Genomic DNA, 12,791 nt, shown 5'->3' on the forward strand with positions numbered 1-12,791 from the left:
TCTACTGGAATTACTCCTGCCATGAACTTTGCTTGTCCATGACAATCATTCCACGGAAAATTAAATCGTAGCTAAAATGGAGAGTCACAAATGAATCCAAGAAAGTAAGACATGAGCAGCGTTAAAGAGAAGCACCTGTGTTGATTTTGCTATATTATAGAAGATATATTTTCAACTCAGAATATCATGTAACTGCAATTAGCAACTTTTCATACTTCACATCCCATATTTTATATTTTAGAGCTTATTTTAACACCTTATTGCTGCTTGTTGGTGCTCATTATTATTTTGCAATGCAATCACACTTTTTCTGCAGTCCACATGCCAACCTGGTGAAAGTAGTGAATGTCTTACTTGCAGATGGTGCAGACGAAGCAGGAAGGGTGGTAGGTCTTGCCCAGAGCAGTAACCACTTCTCCCTCAACAAAGTCCCCACAGCCATTGCAGCGGGTACCGTGCATGCGTTGGTAGTCCAGCGTGCACAGATAGTCTCCATTTTTCATGAAGAAGCCCCCCTGGGCAAGGTCACAGCCACATACTATAAGAGACACACAAATTGCCACTCAGTGAGTCAGGTCATTTAATGCTTTAAGGCGTTCAACCATCAAGGCTCACAACTTGTCCATGGCTCAGTGGCTTTCTTAACAACTGCTAGCCTGGAGTGTGTGAAATGGACGATGACGGGAAAATCACTGAAAAACACATATTAATAGCTCTGTGTGTACAATGGGAAGCAGAACGAAAAATCCTCTCATCAGCAGTGTTCACAGCCAGGCTATTAAAAAAATCTTCTTGCTATGAAACACTGTTGCATTTAGAGTTCACGTCTATCAGTCTGCACTACTCTGGCAAGGCTTTTTTCACTTTAAAGGTTCAATGCAACAACAATTCGGCAATTGTCCAGCCCAGGAAATAGCTGTGATCTGTTTTGGAAGATAACTTGCTCAAAATGTTTGGTACTACACTGATAGCCTACAACAAGCTTCCTTCTATTCAAATGTAACCTTGTCATCTACACAAACATTCAAAACTGACAAGGTAAGAAATAGAAATTCACAAACAACTGAGGTGTTTGTGTGACAAATAAAATATTTTTACTACTCGGAATTTGTATGGCTGAACTTTGTGTTGGCATTAAAACTGACTTAAATAATCATATGTGTGTAATAAAAAAAAAATCTGTGTGTATAAAAACTATCAGTTAAAGTAAGTATTTGTCTTTCATATAGTACTCAGAACATAGTATTCACTTATTAAAGAACATTATTAGATTTTGTTTTAGGAATTCCAATTACACTTTACATTAAACAGAACATCAGTCATTGCAACATAATGAGAGAAGGTTGCACATTTTCATCATCAGCTTGCCCGTACGGAATATTTCAACCCTCCATAATAATCACTCAATCCGTGCAGTTCACCATTTTAGCACCGAAGAGAGAGCCTGCGAATTCAATAGCCCTTCGGAAATGCCAGAGCTAAGAGGGAAAATATTTTGATGTTTGAGATAACTGCACCTAATCATTCTTATGCAATGAGGCACGCTAAATCCTGGGGATGAATGGGAGCGGGTGAGGGAGTGAATCAGATTTAATTGCATTAAGACTCAGACATGATGAGATTAGCTTGTAAACTAAGTGAGTCAATAGGAAAACCAGCAGTGGAGATTTGATGTCCAGCTGCCCTGGCTTTTCAAAAGATACATGCCATTATGTAAAATGCCTTTTTAGAACCTCAGTGAGGTCGACTTATTGAATTGAAATGAAAATAACTGCAATGAAACAGAAACTTTTGTGCATTTAATGAAATTAAAGTGTACAAAAGGAGGCTATTTGGGATCCATCTGCAAAGGCATCTCTGAGTGTCAGAGCTCAGTCAGCCTGAGGATTACTACTAGTGAGGTTGGAGACTGATAAAAGCATACATCCAATTAAAGCAAGGACCAGGACACCGAGTCTTTTGGCTACTAAAGCTGTACTAGTGTCTACTTTGGCAACCTTCTCATTATCCTTATCATGCTTTTATCACTCCTGTGGCATGCACATGTAAAGGACCGAATTAGGCACTAATCTCACCGTTTGCTTGTGTTATTCTAGGCTCTCGATGAAGTAAGCTAACTCTTAGCACTCCAGTCTTGGATTAACTACAAAGGTTTTAGCAGGCAAGACCTGAGCCGAAGTGAGATGGGTTGGTCAGCTGTGGGTGGCTACATAGTACTCATGCCGGAGTGCTAGAAACCTATCGGTAATAAAGCTTAATGAACAAGGATTTGCACTGTCTCTTGTCATAGTAGACAGGATGGCACTTTAATTGAACAATGCAGGTCTGAGAAGTGAAGACGAGTCAAGCCACCATGCATCAGTCCAGTCGGAAGGTCACAGAAAGGACGTTGTGGCATTAAGGGACTTGACTGGTCCTATAGTTCAAACTTTGTATGGACGGGATGCATTCTGGGACAGCAAAGGAAGAAAGAACTGTTTATTTGCACTATCGTGCTTCCTGAGTACAAACAGCGAGGAACATTCTTCATAACAAAACAAAAAAAAAATCAAACCAGTTCATTAAGTAGCACGGACTGAATGAAAGGCAGCTAATGTCCTACTATTGTGACAGGATCAAATTAGCAGACAATTTTAAAACTTCACACTTTGGCTGCCAATTTTCACATAACTCCCACATTTTTCTTCTCCCGTTTAGTCTTAGTGGTATGAAAGATCATTTTTAAATTGTAAACACATGACTTATTTACTAACAACTGGTCTGTATTTTAATATTAAAGGCTTTCTGACATGGAATAAAGGTGAGAGAAATCACATGCAGTAAATACTAGTAAAGATATTTACTCATATATAATCCCCAAAGCAGTTTACCTTCTTACTGGAATTCTTGGTAACACTTTATAATATGGCACAGGAATAACTATGCTATAAATAAATTGAAGTAGTGTGTAGGCAATTTTAATTAATGCATAACTGCATGATTTTAACAAACAATATTTCCTTATTTTCCATCCTAAGTACATTTTTTGGGACACATTAGAGAGTGGATTAATCTTTCATTTTTACATCTTTACTTTGTTACATCTCCATCTTTATTATTCACACCAAGCCAGCTTTTTAAAAATACAATCCTTTTGAAGGTTATGTTTGAAGTGTGGTTGAGGAGAAAAAAAAAGATCATAATCAACATCAAAAGTGTAAAAAAACATTAGCATGTAAAAATGCAAGATAATAATCTAAGAGAGGAAAATATTGTTTGTTTTTCTGCAGAATTGCTATGAAATGATGTACAAAATACTTCCACTGTACTCAAAATTACTTACAACATAATTTGTGTTTCCTTCTCATGTAAAATACCAGAAGTTATGCAATACTTAAAATTACTACTTAAATTTACTTACAGTATTACTATTTCTTTGTTTCCCGACTTGTTATCCCCATATTCTAGCGTACCTAATTTATTTATTTGTAGGAAAATATAATTTGATTATAATTTCAAATAAAATATGTTGAAAATGTATTTATTGTATACTGTACCTTTACATGTGAAGCACTTGAGGTGAAAGTGCTTGTTCTGCACCCGGAGCACCTCGCCCTTACATGGCTGCCCACACTTGTAGCACTGAATTAGGGGCTTCTCTGTAGAGTGGTGGCGTGTGTCCTGCGCATGAGCCACTGCAAAAGAAAGCAGACACAATATCAACATTACTGCTGAGCTGTAATGCTGATGAGCCACGGGAATTGCTAGACGTGGCAGTCAATACGGTTTTTATGACATCTCTTATAGTCAACAGTTAGTCAACATTAGCATGCTCGGCACAAGGACCTGAATCTGCAAAATCTCACAAACACCAGAGCTGAAGAACAAGTGCTCAGAGCCTGTCAGCGTAAAAAGAAAAAGAATGACATTGAGCAGGACGGCGCAACTTTGGGTTCTTGGCCAGAGAGACTCTCTGGAGAACATCAGTCTAAATATAGTCTGTCTCCGTCAGTTGAGGATGGACAGTCAAAATGCTGAGGGGAGCAAGGCTTGGTAAATAGAGCACTAAAAGGGTATTGATAAAGACTGTTTCACTATTGAGTTTAATGTACTTTCATTCTCAAAGGAAAACCTAATTTAGAGTTATGGACCATTTACTGTCTCTGGCTAGCTTATCGTCCCAATAATCATTTGACTCTTTTTGACATGTAAGCGCAAATAAAGCTAGAGTCCATCCGGCAATGGGGTCACACTAACTGCAGAACCAGTGACTTCTGAGACAACTCTGCCTGCTGACAGCATCTTTCCTGTTTGTGACATTGTTGCACTGGCAAATCTTTGGACAAACTGGCATACACATAAACACTGACACAAAACCACCTGCTCCAGTAGATGTCCTCAGGACCACATTTTTGAATAAAAACACAGACACACACGCTTAGACTCACAAAGTAAAAACCAGCCTCTAATAAAACAGAAGAGACGTCACTTTTGCTGTGACTGAGTAACTCATTCTATAAAAGCCATGAATGAATAAAACAATGGTAGGCAGCAAATAACAGTTTTATAAAGGCAGACACATGTCCATGATGTACTGACACTGTGCACGCATGAGGAGAAAACGAGAATGTAAAGGAGCGGAGCCACTTTATAAAGGACACGAGTCTTTTAGTGCCGCTTGGAGCTTAATGTTTATGTCAGCATTCTATCGCGCTCAAGATGACAATGTCAGCATTGCTGATGTTATGAAGGTGCATTGCTCACTATGTTAGCGAGCTTAGATTTATTGACTGTTAACGCATTCATATACATTGGTGGTAATTATTATAAATTACTACCAATCACAAACACAAGAAGGTCTTATGCAGTATACACCAAATATTCAAATTTGGATTAATTGAAGATTAACTGAACTAGATTAATTGAAAAAAGACTGTTGGAACTACACTTCATGTCACTCCATTTAATAGTTATTATTAATCTAATGGCTCTCTTCCATAGTTTCCTGTTCCCTCACCTCCATTTGTGGCAGATGTCTGCCTCTCCCAGAGCCTGGTTCTGCCTGAGAGTCTTCCTGTTAAAAGGCCGTTTTTCCTTCTCACTGTCGCCAAGTCTTTAGCTTACAATATAAAACACATTGAGGCGACACAAGTCAGGGCAATCATAGGTAATTCCTATGGGAACCATGAATGTCTAGACCAAGAAAGGCGCCAGTCTATCAAAAAAAGTTGGTTCTGTGGACGTGAAAATTGGGATGGTATCCGAGGATAACCAAACTCAGTGAGGCTCATCTTTAAGGCCATGAATGCCTATATCAACATTCAAAGCAATGAAACAAACTGAGAAACAGATTGAGATATTTCAGTCTGAACTAAAGTAGTGCAACCACAGCCTAACATGGCTATAACATACTTGTTGTTCAGCCTCAGATCTTAATGTACAAACACATTTAGACATCACGTTCTTGGTGTGAGGTATTTTGACCATCGTTAGAATTATATAAGGCTAGGCTATTAATGGCAAGCAGCACCAGCATTATTTTTAGATCCACGATGTATCAGCATATGGCATTCCTCACTTAACACTTTGGGCATCCCTCTTAAAGACAGACGTTAATCTGCCACTATTGCACGGAACGTAAATACCCCTGCAGTGTTGCACTGCACACAGCTTATCAGCTGTTTGAAACCAGCAGATTATTTGACAGTCGGGAGCTTTAGCTGGCAAGGAGGCTTTCGCTTTTCCTTCTTTTGTTACTTCTTTCTGTCTCTTTTTCAAACAAAGACATACCCACACAAATATGCAGAGTCACAGTGAGAACAGACATGAAAGGCTCTTTTCTCTTTCTGCTCTGCAGTAGATCATTAGTCTGCAAGGCTAAAATAAGACACCGCCAAAATAGCGAATACTGAAATAGTATCACGAACAATCGATGGTCTACCAAAGAAAGAGATTATTCTGGACTTCTCATGACTTGCCCTACCTTGTGTCCCATTATTTACATTTAGACTGGCTTACTAATGTTTAAAGACGGCAGAAAGAGAAGTCCAATTATTTTAAAAGGCATTTCAGCTATTTTTGATTTAAACTTGACTAAACCTTTATTGTGGCAACTCCTAAAAGGAATAACAACAACATAACATTATTCTATTTACATTTTGAAACACAAAGGTACAGAGTAGTTGTGAGATAACAGAAAAAAAAGGTGGACTATGAGTGGAGGATCTTTCTCCTTGGTGTTTCTGATGTGATTACACTCAGCAGGACAATGACTCATTTCTGGGCGAACCAGACTACTGTAAGAGTAAACGGAGTCCCAGCAGCTCTGTATGTGACATTGCACCTCGATGGAAAAACAGAGGCCATCTGGGTAACCGCTCTCATGAAAAATATCCAATCCAATAAGTCAGCCTCAGGAACATGCTAGAACAACTTAAAGGCCAATTCCATTTCCTTTTCTTTCTTTCTTTTTGGTCGCATTTACTCGTACCAGTAGTAATAACACTGTGCTCATGAAGGAAACTGACAAGATTTAGTAGTATAAATCAAACGAGGAGGAAATTTTATATATAATTGTATATTTCTAACGATGGTCTAAATGTTAGCTGATCAGGCCAACTTGTACAAAAACTGACAAATGAAGTAACTACAATGACATAAAACCAAGAGCTAGTTTAATACTTTAACTTAACGTTAATCAAATAAAAAATAACTAAATACCTAAGTCAAATATCAAATGAACAAAATAAAAAAAAACATTTAAAGTTGCTGCATCTCCAAACACCCCCATTAGCACTTCCTCTGTTTGGGAATGCTACATTCCAAGGCCCATCTTTTGTTTATTTGACACATGACCTTAGCTGCCGGAAGCCTGACAAGTGAAATGTGTGTCAAAAACGAAGATAAGAAAATGTGTTCTACAAAGTGCTGGTACATGAGGTTGCTGACTGTGCCAGCACAGCAGGTTACTGGCTTTCTTTTTAGCAATCAAAACAACTTTCATAATGTTGCTATAAAACAAAATAGTAAATCAGCAAGATGTCATGTGATTTTAAAATGTCATACAAACATCGTTCAAGTTAATATTCAACAATTAGCATACCTGACTACCATAGCATTTTCTGGATAAAGGCCCAGTAGTTAAATTGTAACAAATTAATTGCTTTTTTTTCAATCCCTATCCCAGCTTTATTAAAGGTGCCTTCAAACAAACCCAATATTTCACACACTTTACAATGACTTAAGTCACTGCTAGCACTAGCAAGCTAGCTAATACCACCCAAAGTAGAAAGAAGTTAACTTTGGAGTTACTGAGAATCCCTACCTGAGAGCACCTACCTCTCCAAAATCAAGCTACATTAGCTAGCTAGCCTGTAGCCTGTCTACTAGACCTACACTAAAATGTTCTGAACTCTCAATCAAACTTCAACAAAAAGCCACTTCAGCAAAAAGTGTCTGTACTACTTCGGGTTAATCTGTGTATTGCTGCCTTTTATAGTTGGCATAATGGAGGGTAAAATGGTGCAGTGGATAACACTGACCTCACCAGCTAGCATGACCGCTAGGCTAATTTGTGAGTCTTGCTTAAAGAGTATAGAATAGGCTTGAATGACTGCATGGCAAAAATGTGGCTATGACTGTGGCTTAGACTGTGAATACAACTTTATAAATGCAACTGCAGTACATCATTGAATTTTGACTTATGTTTTTTTATACATCAAGGCTGACAAAAAGGTGCAATATGAGGTTTGCTTTTAGTTCCTGTTTGTTCTCCTAAGGGAAACAACAGACGTGGCTCTTGAACTATTATACCTTGGCATTTTGGGTTGTACTTATTGCCTAAAACGATTACGGATGGTGATAATTCTTTGAATATGTTAATACAAGTTAGACCTTTCGCATTACACAGGCATTGAACCAGCGTGGTGATAAAAATATTCAACAGAGCAGCTTTAAAGTAGATATTTTGATTTGATGCCAGTTTCTATTTTTAACGCTTCATAGTGTTGCGTTGTCAGTGGGAGACAGCCCGGCACGGAAAAGTCAACACTGCTAACGTCATAACAGGTTGACAGAAATCCAAGACAGATGTTTGAATCCCATGCACAGAGGATCTAAACGCTGAGGTTTGGATGGGAATCCATAAGCGCTGTGTTTTTCCAACTTTGCCCCGCCTCTGCCCCGCTCTGTAAAGTACTGCCTTTGCCTGACTAGTGGCTGCACAGAGGGGGTTAGGAAAAAATGAAGCTGAGACGGGTACTCTACATGGCATTTCATTAAAACTTAAGAACCCTGCACAAAAAAGGCTGCTAAATTATATGAAATGCTACAGATTGGCTCATTTACAGGATTTGTCCGGACATGAAGCGCCTTTCTGAGGGGCTTCTTTCAAACATTTAGCAGTCCTGTATACATTCATAACTCCACGTCTATAAAAGCACGAGTTCAAGCACTTTTACTTCAGCATCTTGGCATTTTAACAGATCCATTAGAGTCTTTAGAGGTTCATGGCATAGCAGCAAGATGCTGCTCGGTTTGCCAGAATATATATCATATAATGCTATAAATAAGTAAGTATGCAGTACATGAAGCAACCTCAGCACAGAGCAACTTACTGTAAAATATATAGTAGTACAATTTTTCCAACTGCTGATCACATTCCTCATTCTGGGCTGGATGTGTTGGCTATGCTGACAGGGTGAGCTGTCCTGCCTCATCACCAGAGGATGAAGTGACTGATATTAGCCTAAGCACACAATGAACGCACGCACACACACACCAATACACACACACACACACACACACACACACACACACACACACACACACACACACAGTAGTGAGGGAACAATAACCAGCAGAGCATCCCAAAGCCAGGCCCAGAGAAAAGGGGGCTGCTCTCTCCATATTCAACCCCCACCCCAGTCCATTTAAGCTAAGTCTAGCTGTGTTGGCAGTAATAAAGCCTGAAGATTATACTCAGGAGGGAAGTGAGAAAGGTCCTCATGAATCCCCCGAGGACAGATGTTTTTCTGTAACACGTGCCTCGGCCTCACTGGCTAATAATAATGGAGCGGGGCTGTTGACAGAGAGCGTAGGATTTGCTGAAGAAGCTTCAGACTTTGTTGCTTTCATTTCCTGCCTTCATAGACCCGAGGTATGCAAAACCATAGTAGAACTTTGGAAATGCGCTGGGAGAGGGGGAATTGAATTAAACAATAGATGAGAGAGCGAGATGAAAAGATCTAATAGAATATTCAGTCGCTCCCTCTCCCTTTGTTACTGTACGACTCGCAGACACAAGAGTTTCCAGTAGAGACAAACAGCAGCCATAAGGGAAAGTGTGTGCGTTTGTAGAGTATCATACACTAGACAGAGGGACACACCAAGGGGGGGGGGGAGGGCAAAGGCAGTCATCTCCACTCCTTGTGCCCATGCCAGTACTTGAGTCCCCAGATCTTCATAGGCAACAAAAACACACACATAGTGCCACCGAGTACAACCGGTTTTGGATGGAATATTCTGGGAGGGGGGTCTGACCCAAGATTAACATCAAAGGCACAAAATATGCCAATGTGCTGTGGGACGTGTGCCTGTTTGGGGGAAGGGCATGTGGGGCTCTTTATCGCTCAGACATAACAAGGAGCTCTTAACCCTCCCCTCCATGAATATGTATGGTGGTATCCAGCACCTCCACACCCCTCTGCCCCGCCATCAGCACCCCAGACAAAGCACTTCAAACGCAGGGCACAAATTGCAGAGGGGGGAGTCCTATCGGCCTCCACCAGACCCCCTCTTTAAACCTTTAATAACTAATCCTCAGGGACCTGAGCTTGAAATAATGATCTGCACTCTGTGGTTGAACGCCACAGTGCAGTTCATTGCAGATCATTTGTTGTTGAGCAGGTACACAATTATAATAGAGAGAGACTCAGAGCACAGTTGCTTATCAAGAAGGAGACAATGGAGGCTTTATAAACTTCAAAGCCCCTCGTGATTGTGAATCTGATGATGACTTTGGGTCTTTGCCTCTCAATGACAGCCCACGAAGGCCCCGCACTCCTGTCGTGTTTCCTGGGATAATCACACTGATTGATGCCTGGCAGGGAGGATGTTTGTTGACTGGCAGAATATATGACTACACTCTGCATTCTTTCATGTGACTCTCACCCACGTCACTCGTGTTGTTTCAGCGTGTATATTTTGGGTCAGTGGCCATCTCTTCCTGGCTGACCACTTATCTCATCTGTGTATTCTAGTCTTGTGTGCCAGCTGTACAAACAGCGAGTGTCTGTGAGAGCCTGTGCTGCACTCATGTCTGCGAAAGGGTTTAGCTCCTCTTTCAGGGGCTAGACACTGGCAAGCTTCAAAGATGAGGCACCACTGCAGTTGTCTGCAGCAGAAGCAGCACTCTGCAAAATCACTAGAGGCAGCCACAAAGGCACATGACATTAGACTTTCATGTCAAGAGGAAATCTTCACACTGTGTAAGAAAGAGTGGTGGGAGTTGGCGTTTCATGAGCCAGGTGACATACATGTGATGATGGCTACGGTCAGCCGGGCTTCCGACGCAATTTGGCACAGGAAGCATGAGGATGAGGGTAAAAGAATCAGCTCGGCCTATAAATGTACACAAATCTCAGGCACGTCTAACTCAAGCTCAGACTATCTAAGGTACACATGGACCCAATAAATTACAAACTATTTCAAGGGTATTTTTGGCTTTGAAAATAGGGCAGCCGCCTGCAAGCAGACAAAACGCTAACACTGCAATCCCTTGATTGTGATTCATCTTTCTGAGCATACAGTGCAATTCAGTATTGGCTCAGCTGTGCGTCCTGATGGTACCGAGCCCACCTGGCCTCAGACAGGTTGTTTTATGAGATCCCGGGAGAATACACGATGAAAGCTTGGGTTGCAAAAACATTCCGATAGCTTCCTCTTAAGAGGAATGAAAAACTAGAGGACCCTGGACAAGCTTTCTGTCACCGACAAAGCCCACAATGGAACAGGAAGGTAGTGAGTTAAGTCTATGGAAAAACTTTCAGAAGGGAGATGAAAACGTGGCAGCCAGAGGTTACGGATGTTCTGCCAGCACGGGGACTTGGCGGTGAGAGCCGTTTTACTCGTGGCCCAGTCAAATCCACATGAAGGGAAACAGCTCCAGAGCTGGACACCGCCTCCAGCCACGAATGTGCTGTCAGATGCATACTCACATCTGACCAAAAAAAAGAAAAAGTCTTTGCACATGTTTTTTTTTTTTGGTGGTAGAAATATTTTCAGGAAAAAGACAGAATTATGATGAACTATGTTTGGCTACACAAGCATGCACTGCACAACTGGAGACATGCCTCAGTGACTTATTACTATGATCTTAACATCCAGTCCATTAGGTTTAAAGTGTAACACCTTGTTTTGTATAGTATAGTGATGAAGTGTGATGGATATACACTGCGTTTGAAAGTCACAGACTCGTTCCCGGTACAAAAGCTACTCCAGTTTGAGTTCAGTTAGTCATCTGCTCCTTGGCAGAGCTTTCACCGCTCCTCTAAATATTTTTAAACAGGAGATTTTCTTTACTCTAGAAAGCTGTCTTCGCTGCTGCTCGCCTTGAGTCATGCTGACAACGGTCAACCTCACGAGCGCATGCCCCGGCAAATTGCAGGGAATGTTAATATCTCTAAACGACAACCCCTGACTTCGCTTCGTTCTGCCCACACAGCCGGGCGACCTCAGTAATAGGTGGAAACAATCATCTTTTTCTTTCAACAGGACACTATGAATGGGGCCACAGCTGACAACAATGGAGTGTACCTTTTAGATGGTCACCATGGCAACGGCTGCAGACAGAGAGAGAGAGAGCGAGGGAGAGACAGAGTGCAGGTCCACAGCTCTGCGCAGTGTGCCTCCCTACACTAGTGCTCCACTTTTCGTCTCTACGTTACCTCACTATTTAGCCTCTTTATAAAGATGAACTGTTTAATCCCAGAACTATGACCCTGAAGGTTTTAATTGACAAGCTCCTATATGACAAGCCAGATGCTGTACATTTACATAAAGCCTGATGCAGCCAAATTAAGCAGACTCCAACCCAGGCAGCAGCAGCAGCAGCAGCTAGAGAATATCGACAAGGGCGTAGCATGTTCAAGTCTGCTTCTCTGAGGGAACATGTTGATGTGCTAGAGATGCACATTTAGACTGAGCTGTTAGTCATACTTCTTCCAAGCAACACACACCCACATAGAGAAAACCACCCCCATATTACCACATCATATGTCTAAATCTCTAAAAATAATCAAATCGGAAATCAGAAATTTAGTCCAGTCAAATCGAATTCAGCCAGACACTGGAGTTTAAAGCCAAATGGACGTACTGCACGTCTATACGGTCTGCAGACAGTCAACAGCACGACAGGCAAAACAAATCCCGTAATAACACACTCATGACAACCTCACACACACACAGTCATGACCGCTGGAATACCTTTTTCTTTGACCATGACCATTGGAATCCAGGTATATCCGCACCAGAAAAGGCTCTGAAGATCAATCACCAGAAACACCCGAGCTGCTAGATCCCTTATTTTAGTCAAGACTGGAGCACAAAAAAGAAAGCCAAAGCACCAGAGAGAGGGAGAGAGAGAGGTGTGGGCGCTGCTTAGCGCTCCTCTCAAAAACAGCTACAGCGTGGGGTTTGCCTCCCGACTGCCTGTTTTCCTCCCATCCCTCTCCTCCTCCTTTCCCCCCCTCCACACATCCTCCTCCCTCCTCTTCCCCTATTGCTCCCTCTCTCAGCCTCTCTGTTGTGTCAGC

General features: G+C 41.4%; 1 protein-coding gene across 12 annotated transcripts in view; it reads right to left on the reverse strand.

The window, feature by feature from the left end:
- ablim1a (actin binding LIM protein 1a) overlaps nt 1-12,791 on the reverse strand; it is a 41,499-nt gene that overhangs the window by 16,950 nt on the left and 11,758 nt on the right. For 10 of the 12 annotated variants that reach the window (XM_005742396.2, XM_013913200.1, XM_005742393.1 and 7 more), the window contains exons 2-3: nt 3,537-3,674; nt 355-538 (exon numbers count right to left, since the gene is read on the reverse strand). In XM_005742396.2, coding sequence (XP_005742453.1) covers nt 355-538; nt 3,537-3,674 — 322 coding nt within the window. Of the gene's footprint in view, nt 1-354; nt 539-3,536; nt 3,675-12,462; nt 12,698-12,791 lie in introns of those variants that run through there. The other 2 variants (XM_013913199.1, XM_005742395.1) reach the window with 1 other exon arrangement.

This window comes from Pundamilia nyererei, unplaced genomic scaffold, assembly GCF_000239375.1.
Source record: "Pundamilia nyererei isolate P.nyererei 1_Seehausen unplaced genomic scaffold, PunNye1.0 scaffold00120, whole genome shotgun sequence".
Taxonomy (NCBI): Eukaryota; Metazoa; Chordata; class Actinopteri; order Cichliformes; family Cichlidae; genus Pundamilia; species Pundamilia nyererei.